Consider the following 23,956-nt stretch of genomic DNA (forward strand, 5'->3'; position numbering starts at 1 on the left):
CAGGAGAATCTCTAGGTTCTGGGTGGGTGGATGTTGATGCCGTGGACCGGGGGCTCTCAGCCTGGTGCGCAGGAGAATCTCTACGTTCTGGGTGGGTGGGTGTTGATGCCGTGGACCGGGGGCTCTCAGCCTGGTGCCCAGGAGAATCCCTCGGTTCCATCCAGAACTGTTGAGTCAGAATCTCTCTGAGGGGTGGGGCCCAGACTGCAGTATTTTCTTTTTAGCATTCCATGGATTATTCTGAAGTGTGTCTGGTTAAGAACCATAATTACAAACCTGAGAATAGTTAACTCGGTTTTGGATATTTGGGGTTCAGATTGTTGATGTTAGTGAAATTGAGCCCTGGGGAGAATGTAAAGGAAGAAGAGAAAAAGCTCCAAGGGGGGATCTCTAGGGAATACCAGCAAAGACAGAGCCAGGCGTGAAGTTGTCAGAAGAAGGGGTTCGTGGTGGGGCCCGGCAGGGTCGGGGTACACTCTGCAGCATGCAGTGGAATGGGAAGGTCGTGTAGGATGAGGAATGATAGGCATCATGGGCTTCAACAGGTTAGAGATTCTTGTCAGCCTTTTCAGAATCACATTTGTTAAGATGCTAGGGACAGAAGTCCAAGGGCTGCATATTGAGTTAATAAGGTGATGATTTTAAGGTAAAAAGGGTAAATTACTCTTTCGTGCAATAAATTTTTTTTTTTTTTTTTTTTGAGACGGAGTCTCGCTCTGTCACCCAGGCTGGAGTGCAGTGGTACGATCTCGGCTCACTGCAAGCTCCGCCTCCTGAGTTCAAATGATTCACCTGCCTCAGCCTCCTGGTAACTGGGATTACAGGCACTCGCCACCATGCCCAGCTAATTTTTATATTTTTAGTAGAGATGAGGTTTACGTCATATTAGCCAGGCTGGTCTCAAACTCCTGACCTCAAGTGATCCGCCCTCCTGGGCCTCCCAAAGTGCTGGGATTACAGGTGTGAGCCGAAGTATCCTTTTGTTACTGAAGTTTTCAGCTTAACTATTGATCTGTTAGGTATTTTTTGTCTATTCATAGCTTCACTTTTTGAGTTTAGTTTTTGAAAACTCATTTCCAGCCATTTTGTATTTATTATGGAAGTTTCAGGTTATTGTAAATATAGATTATTTATACAGATTTACTGCCCCTCATCCAATGAACCTAAGCATAATAAAATTACATAATTGCAGGTGAGAAGTTTATTATCTGGGGAACTGATCTTGATTGGGAAATTTTGAAGTGTTCTCAGCCTGGGCTGTTGAACTCTCAGAATGTAAGAAATCCCAGAGCTGGTGGAGCAAAGCAGGACACTCCCCTTCCTGTCTACCGTGGTGGGGAGAAGCTCTGGCTTTTCAGTGTAAGTCAGGGGCCTGTTTTTTGTTGGTGTGGTTTGGTTTGATTAGGTTTGGTTTGGTTTAGTTTTTTGAGGCAGGGTCTTGCTATGTTGTCCAGGTTGGGGCACAGTGGCACGATTATAATTAAACAAACTAGTTAGTCCTATGCTTGAAACGACATGCCCCTTCAATTTTTGAGACTTACTATTCCAGTTTGGTTTCAAATCTAACACTTCTTGGAATCAGTGTGCAATAAATGATGAAATGACATTCCTGGAAATCACTAAGAGATTTACTTACTCTTTTTCTAGCTCAGGCTCAGCAAACTTTTTCTGTAAAGGGCCAGGTAGTAAATGTTTGAGGCTTTATGGGCCACAAACTATCTCTGTTGCCTCTTCTCATCTGTGTCTTTTTTCCAACCACTTCAAAAATGTAAAAATCATTCTTATTCACAAGCCATGCAAAACAGTCTGCAGGCCAGATTTGGCCCATGGGCCACAGTTTGCCAACCCATTTTAAACACTGAGGTTTAAGTCTCTGGCACCCGTTAATGGTGATATTCTCTGGGATAACGCATAAAACACTGGAGTTTTAATTAATTTGTATTAAGTCACCATTATTGAAAAGATGTGTTAGAAATTATGACCCGTACAGACTGGGTTACAATGTGGCTTGTGTGGCTTCTGCAGCTTACACCTGCCTGCCCGCCCAGGTGATTTTGCAGGCACAATCTGAGGTGCCAGAACCCGGGGCTTTCTCTGCCTCTGTCTAGTCCTGCTGGATTGTAAGCTCCATGAGGGCAGGGATTATATTGTTCACTGCAGTGTTCCCAGCACGCACAACACCACTGGGCAATACGTTCGGGGTTGGTTCTCGTTTGTCTTGATAGCATCCAGATTTTTAAAAGTAATTGGCTTTCTGTATGTCCATTTTACTCTCTGTCCATATATATACAATGTTACATAGTACCCACGCGCCAGTCACCGTTCCCAGGGATTATGTAATTCCTCAGTACAGCCCTGTATGGTCTTGTCTCTCCATCGTCCAGATGAGAGGCCATGATCAGGCAGCTAGTTTGTAGAAAGCTGCCAGGGTTTGAATGTAGCCGTTGTGGCTACACTGCTGGGACTCAGCACACCTAAAGGGAAGGACTTGGGTGGCTCGTTGTTCATGCCACCGTCAGGCTTCCATCTCCCAGCAGATGTCAGAGGATCTCTGGTTTCCACTTCTGTAACTTTTCTAAGCTCCATCACCCTTTGGAGAATATTACGCACATTCTGAGACAGACATACAGACTTGTCAAAACCGTCAGGTTTGTCCAAACTTACTGAACTGTACCCTTAAAATGGGTGTGTTCTATCGTATGTAAGTTGTATCTCAGTAAAGTTGATTTTGTAAATTGTTCTCATCACAAAGTCAAATGGATTTGGGAAGCTTTAATTAGAGAAGAAAAAAAGAAACCTTTTTTAATCAGAAAAGAGTCTAGCCTCTTCAAGAAAAAGTTGTAATTGTTTTGTTTTCCAAGCTAGCTATTTAAAAATCAGGAGTTCTGGCCAGGCGCGGTGGCTCACGCCTGTAATCCCAGCACTTTGGGAGGCCGAGGCGGGTGGATCACGAGGTCAGGAGATCGAGACCATCCTGGCTAACACAGTGAAACCCCGTCTCTACTAAAAATACAAAAAATTAGCCTCACGTGGTGACGGGCGCCTGTAGTCCCAGCTACTCGGGAGGCTGAGGCAGGAGAATGGTATGAACCCAGCAGGCGGAGCTTGCAGTGAGCCGAGATCACACCACTGCACTCCAGCCTGGGCGACAGAGCTAGACTCCGACTCAAAAAAAAAAAAAAAAATCAAGAGTTCTTTTACTTTAATTTTTACCCTCAGGGAAAGGAAAACCTCTTCAGCGCAAGGTGAAACCACCTAAGAAGCAAGAGGAAAAGGAGAAGAAGGGAAAGGGAAAGCCACAGGAAGACGAGCTAAAGGACTCTTTGGCTGACGATGACAGCTCCTCCACCACCACAGAGACCTCCAACCCCGACACAGAGCCGCTCCTCAAGGAGGTACGGGCTGATCTCACAAAACAAAACACGAGGGAGAGAGAGAGGTCTCCTGCAGCGCACAAGACCTTCCATCTCATAGATTCTGGTTTTAGTACAAAAGTAATGTTTCAACGTAGCATGAACACCCACTGAGGAATGGTTCATGTGCCGGGCGTGCCTCCAGAGTCATTCCCCTGCAGGCCGCATTCACAGCTCTGGGGATGAAGGACTCCATGTCCTCCAGGGAAGAACAGTTGGAAGCATGTTAATACAGTAAGATGGTTAGAAACTGGAAACACTGCTTGCAAGCTAGGGACTGTCTGGAATAGTAACTGTTCTACCTCATGAAACTTCTTTCAGACTGTAAGGATCAGAAGAATGAGAAGGAACGCTACCATTTTAATTAGGTTGTGTTTTTCCTGTCATGTTGCTCCTAGCACCTGCTGGAAGCGGGGTTTTGGTGGCAGCTTACTCTCCCAAGCAGTAGAGTGGTGACTGCCCTGGAGGGAGCGTGGCCCCAGGAAAGACCCCAGGCTTTAATGGCCCCCGGGGACGAGGAGCCCAGCCCAGGATACATCCGCACGCCAAGAAGTTGCCTCGCCCGCTGGAGGCCTCGGCTCCCAGGGCTGTTACCACAGCAGGAAGAGCAGTGCAAAGTGTCGGGTCCAGTGGGCCTTAGTGACGGGGTCAGAGTACTGCTGTGAGTAGTATGGGGTGTGCAAGAAAAAGGGTAATCATTCCACTCTGGCACTTTTATTTTAGATAAATAGATTTCAAATCTAAACTGATCCTAATATAGCCTTTAATGTTGTAGAACAGACTTTTTTTTTAGTTTTAGTCTAGTGACCAAGGAATGACTTCTTACAGATTTCCAGCATTGATGTTTCATTCACATGCATTAATGTTTAAAATGAAATTTATATGTAAGTTACTTTCAAGTCAGCCGCCTTCCCCTTTGCGTTCCCTTACCGTTACTGAGGTCCTCTGTCTACCCCTAGCCCAACTCCTAGCTAGTGCTGGAGCTCTGGAGTTTATAGCGCTTTAACAAATTACTTCAGAGCAGCAGAAAGCCCTGTGCTGAACTTTGAGTAAAATCCCAGCAGTTGAAACCCTGTGCATCAGAGTTGGGAAGGCATTTTCAGCCCAGGCTTTCTGCACACCTTTCTGCCACCTCCCTTCCCACCTGCCGGCCTCTTCCTGCTCACCCCACTGCGGCCCCCTCTTCAGTGGCCCCCAGCGGCCAGTGTTCTGTGCTCCCCCATTGGTGTCATTCTTGGCTCCCTGTCGTTCGTTCCCTCCTGTGTTCCCAGCTCCTTCCATGCTATTTGTGCAGCTCAGAACTGACATCCTTCATGAGACCTCCTTGTCTGGTTACTACCCTGTCACCTCCAACGCGTTGTCATTCCTCCTGCTCAGCAATCTGCATAGAGGCTGCTTTTATTTCTCTGCGACTGATCTCAGTTTGTCAGTTAATGTGTGTTTTCTTCTCAACTAAATCACAACTTTGATAGGTCATTTTCTCTTGCATGTCTTTTCCAATTCTGTTCTACTCATTCAGTCAACACACAGGAATTGAGCACCCACGTGCCAGGCCACGTGCTAGGTGCATAGGCAACAACAGTGGACAAAAGGCCACATCCCTTGTCCTCGAAAAGCTCATGGCTTACAAAATACCTCATGGGTCAAGATTCAGAGACTTCATGAGTAACTCAAAATAGTTTCAAACGATGTGTGAGCCAGGGAGATGTTTTAGCCCTAGCTCTGGTTATTTACTCTTGACAGTTAAATAGAGTCACCTGGTGTGACCTATTAAAATCCAAGCAGTCTTCATAATCATAAATTGTAAAGCTGTTGGGTAGACACTAATTCACCACATGCTTATAGCTCCCCTCCACAGCCATCGCTGTCCCCCTTTGCTGAGTACGTCCTTCCCCATCGGTCCCCACCAGTGCTTCCGTGAACACAGTGTCTCATAGATTGTCTGGGGCAGAGAACCAGGTTGCTTTTAGTACACAGCCCACTCCACATGCAGCTCCCCAGGCGGGTTCAGCAATACCTGAGTGCAGCCTGGGCAATATGGTGAAACCCCATTTCTACAGAAAATACAAGAATTAGCTGGGTGTGGTGGCATGTACCTATAGCCCTAGCTACTCAGGAGGCTGAGGTGAGAGGATCGCTTGAGCCCAGGGCGACAGAATGAGTACTTTGTCTCCAAAAAAAAAAAACCACACACACAATATATGAGTAGATGTATACCCTGTTCGGGAGACAGGTCCACCGATCTCACACTCGATGCTGCAAGGATGTCAGATTGCCACAGAAACACGTGGGGCAGGTTCTGTACTTTCCTGGTCCTGGCTGTGCTGGGTGGCACAGCTTTAAGATGCATCTTGAGTGTGGCCACCCAGTCCAGATTCCACATTCGAGTGGGCAGGACAGCCCTTCTGTGCTGCTGCAATGGCCAGTAACATTTCCACAGCAGAGGTCCATGCTGGTGTCTGTCATGTGTCTCCCTCCTGCTAGACTTCACCATCCTTAGGAGGAGAAACTGGGCCCTCTTGGTAATCCCATGGCCTGGCACCAAGTGGGTGACCTGTAAATGTGTGTGGATGAAGTGGACGAATAGCCCCTCCCATTGATGGAGCAGCTGTTAGCATTAAACCAGTTGGAACCCTGCCGCAGTCGCAGGCAGGCGAGCGTGGCCCCTGTGTGCTGCCGGCACTGCGCTCTTGTCCTGACAGTTTGTGCTCAGGATGGGGTGCATGGCTGGAGTGCTTGACTTTATACTGCAGTCTCTACTGAACTTTTCTTTTAAAGAAATACAATGTTTTACTGCCCAGTGCTTGAAAAGAAGCTACCAGTTTGCTACTGCTACTGTCACCTCCAGTCAGGATATGAGTGTAAATTAAAATGATGTTCTTTAATCCAACTCACCAAAACATAGTCGAGATAAATTTTACTTTGAGATAGGGTCTCGCTCTGTCACCTAGGCTGGAGTTCAGTGGCATGATCTTGGCTCACTGCAACCCCCGCCTCTCCAGTTCAAGTGATTCTCATGCCTCAGCCTCCTGAGTAGCTGGGATTACAGGCATGCGCCACCATGCCCAGCTAAGTTTTTGGATTTTTAGAAGAGACAGGGTTTTACCATGTTGGCCAGACTGGTCTTGAACTCCTGAGCTCAGGCAATCCACCTGCCTTGGCCTCCCAGAGTGCTGGGATTACAGGCATGAGCCACTGCACCCGGCCGAGACAGATTAAAGAAGGCCGAAAAATTGACAGAACCACCATGAAGACAGATTTGAAGAAAGGAGTTTGTTTTTACATATATGATTTGTATATTTTTACATCTTTGATTTTGTGTCTGTATCTTAAAATGGAACTAATTTCAGTCATTTTATTAATCCTTCTCAGCAATTAAGTGTCCATTTTTTACAGGATACAGAAAAGCAAAAGGGAAAACAAGCCATGCCTGAAAAACATGAAAGTGAAATGTCTCAAGTGAAGCAAAAAAGCAAAAAACTCTTAATTAAGAAAGAAATCCCAACAGATGTGAAACCCAGGTGAGAGATAAGGTCTGTAAAGAAGTTGCTGGCGAACGCCAGGTGCTGTTTTGATTTGGTTGGCTGCTTGGCTTTTAGGGGGGTTTATAGCAAAATCCAGGTGCGGCATCACATTCTTCTTGGGATTTTTCTGTCACCTGACATGTACTGTTGTTGACTCGGAACAGCCATATGCTTCTCAAGTCAGATGTGCAGAGGGCAGAGCTCACAATCTGTTATAAAAATTCAGAAGGAAAATTTCTGTTGGTGATTCAGTCCCAGGCTGAGATCCATTTTACTTCTGCACAAAGATGACCTTGAAGATTGAACCACAGGCCCAAGCATGACTTTCCTCCAAAAGAGTTCTGGGTCTGTTGAACTGTTAAGCCAGTTGGGATCTAGAGTTCTGTGCCATGAAACTTGGAAAAGTTTATTCTTCCGTAAGAGTGGTTCAGGGCAGATGTCAGCCGTCAGACAGTTCTACCATTAAATAACTCCAGTTCCTCCCCGTGGGATGGGATTCAGTGGCCCCCAGGGGAGGGCTCATGCAGGCTGTTTCCCCAGGGAGATGGGTGAGTTGAACTGTTGGGTTGTTCACTGAAGTTACCTCACATTTTCATTTAACCTTGGCTCAGCGTCTACCTCATAATTTTAGTGTAGGTGTGTCAGTAGTACCTTTCCCGGTTCATCGTATGGAACCGTCATCAGCATGGGAGCAGCTGTCTGCCCGTTTGTGGGTTGTGATGAGTGGGAAGTGATAGAGGAAGTCGAATAAATTAGGTGTGAATTTAAAAGGCAGACATGGCTTGTCTGTCATCGTAAGTGTGAACCTTAGATCTGTGGAAGGTCTGTTCTTACTCTCATCCTGGGAAACGTACTTGAGTTTTGCAGAAGCACCACTGACCTAGACTCTGTCCTTAGATTTTACGGCTTCAGGCAGGGCCAGTCCTGTCTTGTAGAACCCAAAAGCTAGTAAGAAATCAGTGGTTACTGCAGTAAAATTTAACCTTGTCCCTGAATTTATGAAATAATACAGTATAGGGTGGTGATTAGTAATGAAGTATTTGTACCTAAAATTTACTCTTCTGTGGCAATTGTTAGTTCAGGTGGCCAGGGCCCACAGTTTGAGAGAAGTCTGGCCCAGGTAGAAGGAACGTCTAGCAGAGTGGTGTCAGGCGGTTGATCATTTGAGGGGAGAAAGAACAGATCACCCCTTCTGAAGAGGAGGTTCACATACTTGGATCTCTCCTGAGAGAAACCCACCTGAGACACCAATATCCTGGCACTCCAGAGCAGGAATAACACTGGGTTGCTGGCTAGAGATTCTTCTTCTAGGCCTTTTTCAGGCTTAGGTGAGTGATCAGATATTTTAAAATAAATGAGACTAATAAGTCCAAATAATGAAAATCCTCATTTTTACATTTGCACAAATCTTGTGAGGTAGACAGACATGCAATAATTCCTATGATGATAAATTTTTAAATCAGGGCTTCTAAGAATTACCTTAGAGATACCACTCCATTGGTGACTGTCACCAAATTCGCCCTGCTGATTAGCCCTAATGCCTGAGCTCAGTATTGTGAAGCAGATAGAACATACTAATCCTAACCCCCGTTCCTGTTCCACTGACTTCTGTTGTATTCTGATTTTTTTTTACAAGTTGACCATTAGCAAATTTGCATTTGAAAAGTTAGTCAGAGACATCGCTTGAGTGTCACTACCTTTGCAAGAGTGACACTACCTTTGCAAGTGTCACTACCAAAAAGCTTAGGGTGGTCAGTCCTGAACCGCCAGTCGAGGGGCAGTTATGGCAATAACCCATGCTCTCTCAATGTGTAGTTAAAAGATAAATCGACCGGGCGCAGTGGCTCACGCCTGTAATCCCAGCACTTTGGGAGGCTGAGGCGGGCGGATCACAACGTCAGGAGATGGAGACCATCCTGGCTAACACGGTGAAAGCCCGTCTCTACTAAAAATATAAAAAAATTAGCCGGGCGTGGTGGCGAGCGCCTGTAGTCCCAGCTACTTGGGAGGCTGAGGCAGGAGAATGGCGTGAACCCGGGAGGCGGAGCTTGCAGTGAGCCGAGATCGCACCACTGCACTCCAGCCTGGGCGACAGAGCGAGACTCCGTCTCAAAAAAAAAAAGATAAACCATCACCAGAACACAATTCAAGCCGTGTACTTGAAACTGTGTTTTGTAACTGAAGAAATCTGTATGCAACCTGTCTTCTAACCTCCTTTATCTAATCTCTTTAAACTCACTGATCTCTTGTTTTTCTGAACTCGGGGATGAAAGTATTGAGAGTCAGAATGTATTAGTTCATCAGTCATTTAATCAAATAAAGACTGGTTTTTTTAATAACCAGAGAAGGCTGACTTTCTGAACAGAGCCATTCTCTGACTCCACTGCATTCTGATAGTAAATGTCAAACACTGTCCCTCAGATAGAATCACGGCCAGTCCTAGCTTTAGTGATTCCTGAAATTCCTGTCACCTTTTAGTGTGTTAATATATGATCCCACATATCTGAAGGACAGGTACACATCTTTTCATAAGATATGTCATTATTAAGGCATATATCATTGCTTTATTTTGGAAGCTTTATAAGAGGTGATAAAGCCAAAGGAATGGCTCACCCCCCTCCATCCACACTCCCAAGAGCTGACCTCAAAAAAATCACTTCTAGGAAATGGGAGCGTGGGGCTGCAGCAGCAGTCTGATCTAACCGCGTTTTCCAGCTGTGGCAACATAGAAATGAGCCTTCAGACCCTCAGAAGACTATAGTCTGTGTCAGAGATGCCAGGGAATGGGACTCAGATCTCAGGCACTGAAGGTTTCTGCAGAACCAGGAAGGACCCAGGGCATCCCTGCTTTAGGATCCTGAGTATTCACTGATCCTTCTGTTTTTCTATTTGTTTATCAACAGTATATGTTTACATAAATGTAATAATCTAAAATAAGCAAAAGAAGTTAAGTAGATAAACTAATCATATTATCTCTAAAAATCCGCTTAAATAACATGCTCAACTCAGGGCCAAGGGCCGTGAACACCACACTGCGCACGCCAGCCCCAGACCTGTCAGCACTGAGAAAACTCTGCCTCCACAGCCGGTCACGTCCGTAGCTGTGTCCTCAGGTCTGCTTCTCTCCTCCCCAGACAGAGGTGTGTACTGTGTATTACAGGAATAAAAATAGGCCAGGCCCAAGTCAGGTGTAATGTTGTTAAAAGCAAAAATAAAAATACGGAATCTCAGAATATTAAGAAAAAGAAAAACATTATTAAAAAATGGGGGAAAATATATTACAAAAAATAGGCCAGGTGTGGTAGCTCACACCTATAATCCCAGCACTTTGGGAGGTCAAGGCAGGAGGATTGCTTGAGCCCAGGAGTTTAAGACCAGCCTGGACAGTATCGCAAGACCTCATCTTACAAAAATTTTTTCTTTAAAATTAGCCAGGTGTGATGGCACACACCTGTAGTCCCAAGTACTAGGGAGGTTGAGGCAGGAGGACTGCTTGAGCCCAGGAGTTAGAGACTGCAGAAAACCGTGATTGCACCACTGCACTCTAGCCTGGGCAACAGAGTGAGACCCTGTCAATAAGTAAATCCTGGCATCTGAACCACCTGTTTTTCCTTTTTAAAAAGAATCACTTGAGTGTGAGCACGGCGGCTCACGCCTGTAATCCCAGCACTTTGGGAGGCCAAGGAGGGCAGATCACCTGAAGTCAGGACTTGGAGACCAGCCGCGACAACATGGTGAAACCCCATCTCTGTTAAAAATAACAAACATTAACCAAGCGTGGGGGCACACACCTGTAATCCCAGCTGCTCGGGAGGCTGAGGCAGGAGAATCACTTGAGCCCGGAAGGCAGAGGTTGCAGTGAGCCAAGATCGTGCCACTGCACTCCAGCCTGGGTGACAGAGTGAGACTCTGTCTCAAAAAAATAGATAAAAAGAAGTGCTTCAATTAAGTTGGCCATTACCCGTTTTGTTCAGAAACCTTAAAAAAGGTTTCTTGGTAGAGATCACTGGCCTAATTTAGGAAACTGTGAATCAGCAAAAGTAACAGACGTTGTCCGGCTCCTTTCTTCTTAAAACCAGTTACTTTTACAGTGGCACCGAGTTTAGTGTTGTATAGACACCCACACCGCCTCCAACACCAGAGGGCCGGTGTCTACTATGGGAGCCTTTGGGGTTATTTTTAGAAGATAGGGTTTTTAAATAACCCTGTCGGTTAGAAGTGGAAGAGATACGAAAGATTTTATAATACTGTAGCATTCATCATCTGGTCCATAAACAGTGCATTTTTCACTTCAGTTTGTTATCCTACCTAAAATTCTACTTGTTTGGGCTAATGGAAACCCTTTGGCTTTTTGGTTTGCTGTTACTAATTCCAGATATAATACCTGCTTACTATGGAAAATGTGAAATACAGAGAAACAAAAGAGTGAAAAGAAAATGTCCTTTGACCCTACCACCACCTTATAAAATGTTTGTAAATAGCCTTCTTAAATGTATTTGTTCATTGATGAGCTCACACTTGACACTGAGGATGTTGGGGAGTGAGGCTGTTGTGGTGCCGTTAGATCTGGAAAGTTGGAACCCTTCTCACACTGTATCCTGTGGGTTAGGACAGAAGGCAACATGGTGCAGGAAGAACTTGGAGGATGGGGCCGGGAGGCCTGAGTGGTATTGCACACCTGAGGGGTGGAGGCAGAAAGCACGCTGAAATGTGGAAAATGCCGGAGATGCATCCATTTTATACCGTCTCTGTAGACTTTGCAGATTTGTGATGAAAAGCTAGCTGTCAGCTCAGCCCTGAACTGACAGCTGTCACCAGGAGCTCAGTGGAGATCCATGAGGATTCTTAGAAGATTTCCCCAAAGGGGCCACTGGGCTCTCTGAGCCGCATCTCAGCCTTTGCTGAAAAAGGTCCTTCTTGGACCACATTAGCTGAGTTCCCTCCACAGGTCCTCCCAGTCCCAGACATGGTCTTGGTGGGCGTTAGAGATGCGGCTTCATAAAGAATGCCTTTGTAGCCCATACAGGTATTCCACTCACAGTGCTGTCTTCCATGGGCCAGCTACCCAGTTCTTTTCTCTCAGAGGTTCATTCTTTCCAGCTGCTATCCCAGCAGGTTTTCCCGTCTCACTTACTGAACTTTGGAAATTTAAGATCGCTCATCATGCTTCCTGTTCTGTGTGGCTGACAGGAAGTTGAGAGTCAATTAATTGTCCTATTCATACATGCTTATTATCTTAAGCTTACCTCAGAATCTTTCAGAAAGCATGACACTCTAAATAAATCAATAAAAAGAAGATTTAAATTTTTTGCCTAAAAGTAACCCTGAGCTCGAGAATAAGAAAGAAAGCTCATCGCAGCCCACGCCCTGCAGTAACCGGGAACATAGCTCTGGGTCACCTAATAATTTCTATGAGAAAAATGTGTTCAGTTTTGAACGGTGGAGCCTCTAACGTTGCAGATCTGACATCTTTCACAATCTTCATGTTCAGGAATCCCACTGGTGGGAGTCTAGATGCTGGGAGAGACTCACTCACAGGCAGAATGACTGCACTTCCAGCCCTGAGCAGCAAGCTGGTGCTAAGGGCTTTCTTTCTATGCCTTGTCTGAGACAGATCCTCCCTCCCATTACATGTTACTGAATAATGGACCTCAGTTCATTGTCAGCACTCGGAATAGCAAAAGTTCAGTCTGCAAGTGCTGACTTACTGCTGGGCAGTCGTAGCTACAGAGTTGGGCATGCAGCCGGTGCTGAGTGAGGACCCAGGGTAGATGACTCCCCAGGAAGCTACATTAGCTTCCTGCATGCAGTTGTATTGTAGAAGAATTGCAATCTTAATGACTTCCGTCCTCCAAGACAAAGGAATACATTTGTATTTTCCATCCATGTTTGTCTTACAGTTCATTAGAACTACCATATACTCCCCCTTTGGAAAGTAAGCAACGTAGAAATCTCCCAAGCAAGATTCCTCTTCCAACTGCAATGACAAGTGGATCCAAATCACGAAATGCCCAGAAAACAAGAGGTATTGTCATTTTGTTCTCTGTGATCATGTCTTACAGATCGTTTCATAGTGTTAACAGTTGTTGTGCATTATCAGTACGCAGTCAGTAGTTATTAGTCATGCAAGGCTAAGGCTGTGTTCTTGTCCTCATTAGAAGGTTCATTGAAATAGACCTGAAAGAAAGGAATTACCCTCCATTAACCAATTTCTTTTCTGATTTTTGTGCAGGTACAAATAAGTTAGTGGATAACAGACCACCTGCCCTAGCAAAATTCCTCCCGAATAGTCAAGAATTAGGCAACACCAGTAGCTCAGAGGGTGAAAAAGACTCTCCGCCACCGGAGTGGGATTCGGTTCCAGTTCACAAACCCGGCAGCTGTGAGTATAGTGGCTTAGAAACCACAGGGCTCCACTTACCCACAATCCACCCCACTCTGGGCGTGGAACTCTTCAGGGGCAAGTTGCTTTAAAATACCCATTGGCAGCGCTTTGCCAGCCAAGAGCCCATTGTTAACTAGCCTAATCAGTGGCTCACCTGCTGTAGGTTGAAATCAGTCCTGGTGAGATTATTTACATCAGGGGAATCATTCAACAATTCACATCAAGCCTTTTTTTGTCCAGGGAGCTGGTATACTAGCACACCACTGCCCAGTGTGCAAAATGGAATGGTCTGTTTGGAGTGGTTAATCTTCTAAAGAATTGTTTGCCTTATAAAAGCATGGACTCAGCAGTCCTTTACCTGACGAATTCCTCATTTATAGTGTAATTGTTTTTGTAAAAATTCCATTTCCTCTCCACTTTACCCATGTCTTTTTATATAAGCAACCTATACAAAGGTTTCATTATTTTTCTTACTACCCTCTTGACCTTGTTTCTCCAGTTTGGCCTGCAGTAAATCAAGACAGTAGGCACAGTCAACCAGAATAGAAGTCTTCACGCCACAGACACTTGACCTGAAATAGGGGACAAGAGAGACCAGAAAAGGGAGGGGCTGACAGCAGGGATTTGGGACCAAGAGAGGTCCTGGCCTTAGGACTGACTGGTCCCCACTCACCGCTGTGTTGGAGTGTGCCGGAGGGCGAGTGAGGAAGACCAGAGATGCAGTCAGGTTTGAGCAACAGTTGGGTCATTGAAGGTGAAAGGGTTGGACGAAGGGCAGGCTCACTGGGCTGAATGAGGGCAGAGAGCCCGGAGGCTCGGCTGGGGCGTCCACACTCTCACCAGGATGTGTAGATACACCTGGAAAGGATGCTCTCTGAGATACATCCTGTAGCCCTATTTGCCATGAGACTTTGTGGCACCTTTTAATACTACTTTTTGCCTGGGGTGAGATACAATCCTAAATCCTTCACTCAACCAATCTTGAAGAAGACCGTGGGTGGTCCGTGTGTCCAGGAGGATGCTTCTGCTTCCCAGAGCCCCCGGAGGTTTCTGCTGGCCATTGGCCCTTGGCTTAACACTCCACGATTTAGGTAGTTCCCCATTAAACACATGCCACTTTCAGCAACAGAACACAGCCCCTGGAGCCAGTTTCACAGGGGTGTTCTGAGGCCCAGTGAGGTGACATGAGCCGTGCTGGTGACGTAACGACACAAGCATGCAGAATCATGCTGCCGGGAGAGCGGGCGACAGCCAGGCACAGCCACAAGCTGGCTGGCAGCATCCCCAGCCGGTGGCACCTGAGCCACGTGTTGGCATCACTCCCTCTGTGTGGAGGGGAAAGGATGACAGGACCCGACCCCGGGCAGGAGAGTTTGGTGCCACCCCTCGGGGGAATGTGGGAAATGGCAGGCCAGCCCTCTGGAGGAGGAACTGTGAAGAGCCCGGTGCCGCAGGCCTGTTGGCTGCCTGGCACTTCTGCAGAGGCCGCTGGTACATCTGAGCATGGTGCCTCAGGGAGAGCTCCACAGGGTGCCGTGGGGGAGAGAGGCAGAGTTTATCTCCTCAGCCCACATCTGTGCAGTCCTTTTGTTTTTCTAGCCAAGCCATCCCTTGCACTGGTTCCAAGCCCTGTGACCTCTCTGTTCTGCCAGCTTTACTAAAATGTTCCAGCAGAGCTCCACTCGATAGGGAATACGGGTGGAGGAAACCCAGGAGAGTCGGTCCCACGCGCTCCCCATCACTCTTACCTTCCTGCTCTGCCCCCGCTTTCTCCTCCCCTTTTCTCCCTTCGCCTCCCTTGGTGTTTCGTCTCGCTTAGACCTGAAGTTCTGCGAGCGCCGTCAGCGGTGCCAGGCTTAGTGCAGTTCCTTGGGGTGCAAGCGTTGGTCCCACCCAAGACTGTGCAGCCGGCATGTGGCAGTAGTTACTGGTGGAGTGTGCAGCCTCTGTGTAAAGTTCTCTCCATCCCAAGTAGCACCCCTTAGCATGGTGCCCTGTACCAAATGAGTTGCAGAGAAAATTCTCCTTGAAAAATTTCATGATTTAAAAAGGCAAAAAATACAAAGGGTTAATAAAAGGCAAATCAGAAGACACAAAGGAAAGTTTTAGTAATATTTGAATCAAAACGTTCTCTAATTGCACCCCCCGTACTGTTCTGAGTCTCCCCTTCACTCCTACCTCAAGCAGTGTTCCGTAGGGGCTTTTCCTGCTTCATTTCATCATCACAGTCCTGGGAGCATCTGCAGCACGGGGCCCTGTGAAACACATTCCATCCGCAGGACAGGCAGGAGGATCGAGCGCACACAGCGGAGCACAGCTGCTCCAAGTGTGGGCGCTGCCCGAGGGGCTGAGTCGCTGCAGGGGCGGAGGGAGGCCAGAGAAGACAGTTGTGCAGATAGCAAGCCGACAGTGTAGACGTGGTGTCAGATGGGAGGCCTCAGAGAAGCGTGAGGGCGGCATAGAGATTCGAGCAGGGCTCATACAGGAGAGCAGAGTGAGACACGTCCTGAATGTGGGCATCAGGCCAGCAGATCCACAGAGCCAGCGAGGAGGGGCCCACGTCATCAAGGGGTGAGAGCGGGCGGGTGGGAGTCAGGACCGTGAGTCTGGCACCAGCACTGTCAGCACTGGGGAAGGTGAGAGAGAACGTAGCAGGCGGCCCTGAGGATGGGGGAGTGGGGAGTGGAGAGCACGGGCTCCGAAGGGATGGCTGCTTTACTCGGCAGGGCCACGCTAGAGCCTTGACCTAGCCAGGACATGGGGAGCCTTGAGCGCTGAGCCCTGGGGGTGGGGGAGAAGTAGCTTGTGCTAGAGAGTATGACCAGGGAAGCAGTGGCAGCAGGCAGAGCGGCTGCAATGTGGCAGTGAGGGGATGGGGGAAGCGGAGCAGGGGGTACTCAGGGTACGCAGAAATCTCACAAGGCAGGAGGGGCCAGCCAGGGACCGAGGATGCCCAGCTGGGCAGGCCTGGGCTGGGGATCGTGCCCTGTGGTGACCGGAATTCGCAGCTCTCCCCTCACCTTCTTCCTCTTGCAGTAGCTACAGCAGCACCACGTTGCACACAATAGATGTGCAAAATGATACGTTTTTCTGATAAAAGGTATACATATTTCTCATTTACTGAGAATATTTTATGACTGAAATTTTTTGTTTTAATTTTAGAGGCGGGGTCAGGCTGGAGTGCAATGGTGTGATTCTGGCTCACCGCAGCCTCAAACTCCTGGCTGAAGCAGGCCTCCCACCTCAGCCTCCCAAAGGGCTGAGGTGACAGGTCCGAGCCACTGTGCCGAGCCTGTTTTAGATTTTTAAAACAGCTGTGTAGACATTACCTTAAAGGACACAGGAACATACTAGGAGCTGAATAGGGATCAGAGCTGCACATCCCCGTCACGCCAACGGAGCGGCTTTACTGAACTGGGGATTCAGCCTGGAACACTGCACCTCCCGCAGCTGTAAACCTGCGTGTAGGCACTTTCCGGGTCCCCAGGCAGCGGCCTCAGCTCTCCACCCCTGGAGGACGTGGAAGACCCTCCTCCCCTGCCTGAGGTGGGGGGGTGAAGACATTGTCGGCATGCAACACAGCAGGGACAGGCCACGCTCTCGCTCCCCTCAGATCCCCCAGTGCAGAGAGATGTGGCTGCTTTCCCTTTAAACCCTGTGAAACAGAACACATCGAAGAGCTTTCGTTCTCTTCTTTGTAGAAGAGCTTGAGTTCTGCATGGTCTAGAGAACATTCAGAGTGATTGGAAGACGGCTCATCAAAACACCACGCTAACTACCCTTTCGTTTTTCATTTCCAGCTACCGATAGTCTTTATAAACTTTCTCTGCAAACCCTCAACGCAGACATTTTCTTAAAACAACGCCAGACCTCGCCGACACCTGCCTCCCCGTCTCCCCCGGCCGCCCCCTGCCCCTTCGTGGCCCGGGGCAGCTACAGCAGCATCGTCAACAGCAGCTCCAGCAGGTAGGCCTGCTGCTTCCTTTCCAGTCCTCACCTCGAGACGTGCCTGAAACCCAGTGTCACACCCTTTACATAGCAACGCCGGCCAGAGACCACTGTCTAGTGTTACTTCTGACGACTGCCGGCTTGTGTGGGCCCCTTTACATGTGGTCCACCCCCTCTGCTGCTGCTGCGCTGGTGCCCAGCTCCAACAGTAACCCGGTTCCCATTCTAGTCCAGTCATTCTTCCCACCCGTGGACCGAGAAATGCACCGTGTAACTCACTAGAGGGATATTTTCATTGAGGAGCCAATGAACATGTACTAAGCATTACATGAAGACCAAAAGGGGATTCCTGTGGGTTGGGAATATGGGTTTATGTGACACTAATTTTGGCGTTTGGACAATTTGGCTTAGGACTGAGAAGGGCAGGATCTGGTCCAAGACTGTTGTGCTGGCTGAGGTGCTGCAGTAGGGGTTGTGTGCACCTGGAGGGCAGCCTCCTGACCACACAGACAGGATGCAGGAACCATGCTGTTCTCCGAGGCACAGAGCCTGGCTTGTCCGCCCGCCACAGTGTAGCGCAAGCCTGACGGTCACAGATGGCGTTCTCACCGTGTGCCTCGCCGTGGCGTGGGTTCCTGTGCACCGCATCACCGGCCAGCCTGGGGTCAGGTTCGCCCCCCCACTGCCCAAGAGGCAGAAACCACTGAGGCTGGGGGAGCCACCCCGCTTAGGGGCCTTGCCACAGGAGCTCCTCGCCGTGTCCTGGCAGGGAAGGGGACTCCCTGAGGCCCAGCGCTTCGCGGTGTCAGTGCCTGCCCTCTGCATTTCCTGCCGGGTGGCTCTAGCATTCTTCACAGAAGTGTGATCAAAGCCTCTGCCAGTCCCGAAATTGTGATCCCCACCCTGTTCTCTTTCATAGTGACCTTTCGTTTTCTTCCCTTTCTCCAGAACGCCCTCTGTCTCTGAGTAAGCGGTCTGAGGCCCCAGAGCATGTGACACGAGGCTGAGCGATGCTCTGTGAGCTGCCCCGCTGCAGAGAGGCCCACCAGGGGCTCAGTCCTGCGGCCCCACACCTCTCCGAGGCTGGGCACTGCTGAGGAATGAATTCTCTCTTTGCTTCTTTTTCAAGTGACCCTAAAATAAAGCAGCCAAATGGAAGCAAACACAAGTTGACCAAGGCAGCCTCACTCCCGGGCAAGAACGGCAACCCCACTTTTGCTGCAGTCACAGCCGGCTACGACAAGAGCCCAGGTCAGTGCCTGTGCTTCAGAGGCCTGCCACGCCGGGCGCCAGGCCTGGTGGAATGACCTCTGCCCTGATGTACCTTCCACTGATTGAGCGTCCATTGTTACAGGTGGGAATGGCTTTGCTAAAGTTTCTTCAAACAAAACCGTTTTCTCCAGCAGCCTTGGCATTTCACACGCTCCTGTTGACAGCGATGGCTCAGACAGGTACGGTAGACCACCACCAACCGCCAGAAAGACGGAAGGAAGGCTTCTCGAGTGGGGTTAGCTCCTTTTATCCATAAATGGGTTTCAGGGCATTCTTCCCCTAATTTACAAGGAGGCATTTGTCAGAAGTGGTCAGGTGCCTCTAAGAAATCACGTCTGCTGGGTGGAAGCAGAAAGGCGGCTGTGGTGCCTTCCCCGGGGGGGTCCAGATGGAGAAAGGGGCACCCACGCCTGTCTCAGCCCAGCAGGCACGCATGTGAAACCTGTTCTCACTCTCCCCCGTCTCCTGGTCTGTGATAAGATGCGATCTGATCGTTAAAAACAGAAGAGCAAAAGTTACTTGGGAGGAGGGAAATTTGGAGCAAATACTAGACAATTTAGAGTAACTCATTGGCCACACCTCTTTCTTGAGCCAGGCTTGTTTTCCATGCAGCGGGTGTGGTGGCCTACAGCAGTCACCTTGGTTGACTTTTCCTGATAAGCAACAATAGAGCCCCAATTTACCTACTTTGCACTAATAGGAAATGAGTCCTGGATTTGAAATAGTTTTTTTTATTTGTTTGTGTGGTTTTTTTTTGTTTTTTTGTTTTTTTTTTTGAGACGGAGTCTTGCTCTGTCGCCCGGGCTGGAGTGCAACGGCCTGATCTTAGCTCACTGCAAGCTCCGCCCCCCGGGTTGACGCCATTCTCCTGCCTCAGCCTCCCAAGTAGCTGGGACTACAGGCACCCACCACCTCGCCTGGCTAGTTTTTGTATTTTTAGTAGAGACGGGGTTTCACGGTGTTAGCCAGGATGGTCTCCATCTCCTGACCTCGTGATCTGCCCATCTCGGCTTCCCAAAGTGCTGGGATTACAGGCTTGAGCCACCGCGCCCGGCCTGAAATAGTTTTTAAATAAACCTTCCCTTACCAAAAGCAAACAGAAGGAAGAATATGTGTTTCTCTGCAAAAACACTTGCTGTGAACCGGGCTGTGGACTAGTGATAGGGCATCGGAGCTCTGAGGCTCCCTCCGGCTTCAGTCCTTGTGGGAAGCAGCCATCGTTCAGCTCCTCCTTTTGTCTTTGTTTTTAATATTTGAGGACCCCAGTTGAAGCAGTGTCTCCTGTTTGTGAAGCTGTGCGCTATGGATCCGTTTTCACTAACCACCATACATTTCTGTGTGTTGCGTTTTCCTCTTGTAACATTTAGCTCGGGTTTGTGGAGTCCCGTCAGCAACCCAAGCAGCCCTGACTTCACTCCCCTCAATTCGTTCTCCGCCTTTGGAAATTCTTTTAATCTAACTGGTGGTGAGTGTTTAACACTGGTTGTGTAACTAATAAGCTTGTGGACAGAGGAAGGGAGAGGAGGTGTGGTTTTGTGTGTTGGAGAACACAGCACAGCAGCGCTGTGGAAGGAGGCCCCGCAGGAAGCTCCCTGGGAAGGGTCCCCTCCCCTCCTCCTCCCTCACCCACACCAGCAGCCAGAGGGGCAGAAGACCGACCGGGCTTGACACGGTGCGTGCACCAGTTGGTGTGAGTTCCACAGCGGGTACTGAAGGGCTTCACAGAAGGGTCCGGTCTGAACTGGGGCCCTGCGCACGCCAGGGGTCCTCTTCTTGCTGTCCAGAACTAGAGGTCACCGTGGAAGCTTGGCATTAGCTATCATGTGAGAGTGGGGAATGTTTGCATTTGGATGTCATCAACGGCATATCAGCTCGTGCACTGTGCGTTTGAGTTCTAGAGGACATCCCTGCCCCTGCTTCCTCTGGGCTGTGGTGGTGCTGGGGAAGTGGGTGTGGTGGCTCCAGGAGCAGTGGTGGGAGGGATGCCATTGAGTGAAGCCCCATGCCGTGGTGATCATGGCAAAACCCAATATGGACTTGACGACTGTTGCTTTATTTCCAGAAGTTTTCAGCAAACTCGGATTATCTCGATCGTGCAATCAGGCCTCGCAGAGGAGCTGGAACGAGTTTAATAGCGGACCCTCATACCTTTGGGACTCGCCAGCGACAGATCCCGGTCCTTCCTGGCCAGCCAGTTCCGGCTCCCCGACCCACACAGCCACAGTGAGTACTTGGGGCTGGGGCTGAGGCCTGGCCCTGGCCCACTCACACGCCATCTGCCATTGCTGTCACCTGGATGGCACTGACACAGTTACAAACAACCCACAGCAGCGTCAGAGGGGTGGGTTAGTCCTTCTGTTATCTTCATTGCTTTGTCTTCATATTCTGTCAAAATGATCGCTCGATGCTCTGCAGAGCCATTACAAGCAGGAAGTTTTAGGAAGAACAACTGAACTGCTGTGAGGTTGGTCTCTGGAGTCCCTCCTAATAGATCAAGGGCATTTTCTGCCTCTTCCCCACCTGTAAATGGACCCCAAGGGTGGCCATAGGCCTGTGGCAGGCTCAGATGGCTGAGGGAAGCCTTTAGCATCTGTGCAGTGCAGGCACTGGGCTCCCAGGAGCAAGCTAGATACTGCATTTACTTTGTTGCTGAGAAGCCCCTATCTCTTAGCTTAGATTGTCTAGAGTGCATTTGTTTGCTTCTTGGCCGAAGTCTTCTGCAAAGATCATGCTCCAAAAGAGTATTCTTGCCAAGGAAAATAATTAGTGGTTTTGGCTTCCACAAAATTATGACAGAAAAATATGACCCCACTGCATAGAAAAATATGACCCCACTGCGTTTGTCTCTCTGTTCTCAGAGAAACTGAATTAGACAGGCAAGGTTTCATAATAGATATTTCAACTTTACAGATGCCAAACTTTGTCTTCATGTGTAATTATTCAACCTTCTGTTTTAAAACCACCTGAACCACTCCTTAAAAGAGAAGTCAGCAAACTTTGTATAGAGTCAGATAGTGACTGTTGTAGGCTCTGAAGGCCGTGCTTCACCACTGCCCTGGCAGTGCACAGGCTGATGGGCGCAGCTGTGTTCCAATACAACTCTCTTTACAAAAGTAGGCAGAGCTGGGAGCTGGATTGGTCCACGGGCTGTCTTTTTTTTTTTTTTTTGAGATGGAGTCTTGCTCTGTTGCCCAGGCTGGAGTGCAGTGGCCGGATCTCAGCTCACTGCAAGCTCCGCCTCCCGGGTTTACGCCATTCTCCTGCCTCAGTCTCCTGAGTAGCTGGGACTACAGGCACTGCCACCTCGTCCGGCTAGTTTTTTGTATTTTTTTTTTATTAGAGACGGGGTTTCACTGTGTTAGCCAGGATGGTCTCGATCTCCTGACCTCGTGATCCGCCCGTCTCGGCCTCCCAAAGTGCTGGGATTACAGGCTTGAGCCACCGCGCCCAGCCGGGCTGTCTTTTTTAAAATCACAGCCAGCCAGCACGGTGGCTAATGCCTGTAATCCCAGCACTTTGGGAGGCTGAGGTGGGAAGATGGCTTGAGCCCAGGAGTTTGAGGCTGCAGTGAGCCATGATCACACCACTGCACTCCAGCCTGAGTGATGGAGCAAGACCCTGTCTCAAAAAAATCAGAATCATCTGCTCAAATAGATATGTATAAAACATTTGTTCTAAAGTGAGCAAAGTGAGAGGAACACGTGCCCCAGCCTCATCTTTTCTGTAGCCTTACCCCCTTACCCACTTGACCCTCTGCCTGCCGGGCTCAGTGCTGGACACTTTGTTTTGTCACAGTCGGTCCTCGGTAACACCAGCGGCCTGTGGTCCACCACTCCATTCAGCAACTCCATTTGGTCCAGCAACCTTAGCAGCGCCCTTCCCTTCACAACTCCAGCAAACACGCTGGCAAGCATCGGCCTCATGGGCACAGAAAACTCCCCTGCTCCCCACGCTCCCTCTGCCTCCAGTCCAGCTGACGACCTGGGACAGACCTACAACCCCTGGCGGATATGGAGTCCCACGATTGGAAGAAGAAGCTCGGACCCTTGGTCTAATTCGCACTTTCCTCACGAGAATTAAATTAGGCAAAAAACAAACAAACAAACAAACACACATAATGGGCCCTCATCTAGATCATGGTGTGCCGGTTTCTGAGACATCTTTTTAAGGCTCTTACTGCAGCTCCCCCTCCCCACCCTCCTCATCTTTGCAAAACAGACCCAAGCAGGGCAGGCTCAGACCACTCGCTTCTTTCAGATCTTTCTTGCAATTATGATAACATGAGATTTGCTGTTGTGCTTTTAGAGAAAAGTCTGGACTCAGCCACAAACTCATTAATAAGACCTGTACATCTGAGGACCTTTCCCGTTAACTGCGTTTTGACCACCTGTCTTCCCCATGCTTTATTTATCTGTGTGAACACATTTGACATTACAGCTAAGGAAATAATTTGAGTTGATTCAGAAGTCCTGGCATGTGACAATTTTGTTAAATTACCAAGTTTGGTTTTTAATAATTTTGCAATATTATGCGCCAAGATCTAATTTTAAAACTGTATGAGGACTTTGTGCTGAAAATACAGAGTATTTTTTTAAAGTAAGGCTGTCTTGGTTTAAAAGCAGATTACAGAAATGTAAGTCAACTTAAGAACAGTGAATGAATGTAAAAACATTCAGTTGAGACCATACGCATTTTCTGTGCTGTTTGTACTTGAGGTATGTAACATTTGTATACCTGAACTTATTTTAAAGACGAACTGAAATGCACATAGCCAAGTCTTGAGATACAAGATTGAATGTGTATTTCTTAAAAATACAACTTTGTGTTGTACTTTGAAATAAATGCTTTTTTCAAAAGCCTTGACTTGTTTTGTGGTTTTTTACACACAAGGTGTATTTGTTAGGATTTTCTCACACCAAAATAAACCCCCTTATCCTTAGCTTACTCGATGGAGCCGACAGGTTAAGATGGGGTTTGCTTTCTCATTGCTGAACTTCCTGCAGTGTCTGATGGAGTTCTGTGTGTTCCCGTGGCAATCATGGAGGGTCCTTGATCGAAAACGACTTGAAAGCCTGTTTGGATTCATCCAGTAAGCATTTTCCCTCTGCCACTATCCTAAAAGGCCTCATAAAAAGCAGTCACTGCTACCATTTATTGAGTACTGACTCTGCGTCGGGTACCTGGCTAACACTCGAGGTGCTGGGTTACTCCATTACACTTGAGGAACCCGGCTGGGCCGTGCTGGCTCAGAGGCCCCAGGTCAGGCTGACTGCAGATGCACACGGCACCCACTGTGCCACCTCCCCTCTGGTCACAGTCACCATTCTCAGGAACAGCCTGTGTCCAACTCACCCCTGCGTGTTCTAACACTGGCCAACCTCTACCAGCCTTCAGTCTAAGGAAGTTGTGTGGTA

General features: G+C 48.4%; 1 protein-coding gene and 1 pseudogene across 2 annotated transcripts in view; both read left to right on the forward strand.

Annotated features, from left to right (window-relative positions):
• The window catches only part of TMEM131 (transmembrane protein 131), a 243,055-nt gene extending 219,657 nt beyond the window's left edge, over positions 1–23,398 (forward strand). The window contains exons 32-41 of one of the 2 annotated variants that reach the window (XM_023211442.2): positions 3,220–3,395; positions 6,810–6,934; positions 12,838–12,962; positions 13,170–13,319; positions 17,123–17,288; positions 18,400–18,521; positions 18,625–18,721; positions 19,910–20,007; positions 20,605–20,765; positions 22,338–23,398. In XM_023211442.2, coding sequence (XP_023067210.1) covers positions 3,220–3,395; positions 6,810–6,934; positions 12,838–12,962; positions 13,170–13,319; positions 17,123–17,288; positions 18,400–18,521; positions 18,625–18,721; positions 19,910–20,007; positions 20,605–20,765; positions 22,338–22,622 — 1,505 coding nt within the window. In that variant the 3' untranslated portion in view covers positions 22,623–23,398. The remainder of the gene's footprint in view (positions 1–3,219; positions 3,396–6,809; positions 6,935–12,837; positions 12,963–13,169; positions 13,320–17,122; positions 17,289–18,399; positions 18,522–18,624; positions 18,722–19,909; positions 20,008–20,604; positions 20,766–22,337) is intronic. The other variant, XM_023211443.2, reaches the window with a different exon arrangement.
• On the forward strand, positions 3,404–6,426 carry LOC111542211 (annotated as a pseudogene).
• Positions 23,399–23,956: the final 558 nt, after the last annotated feature.

This window comes from Piliocolobus tephrosceles, chromosome 15, assembly GCF_002776525.5.
Source record: "Piliocolobus tephrosceles isolate RC106 chromosome 15, ASM277652v3, whole genome shotgun sequence".
Taxonomy (NCBI): domain Eukaryota; kingdom Metazoa; phylum Chordata; class Mammalia; order Primates; family Cercopithecidae; genus Piliocolobus; species Piliocolobus tephrosceles.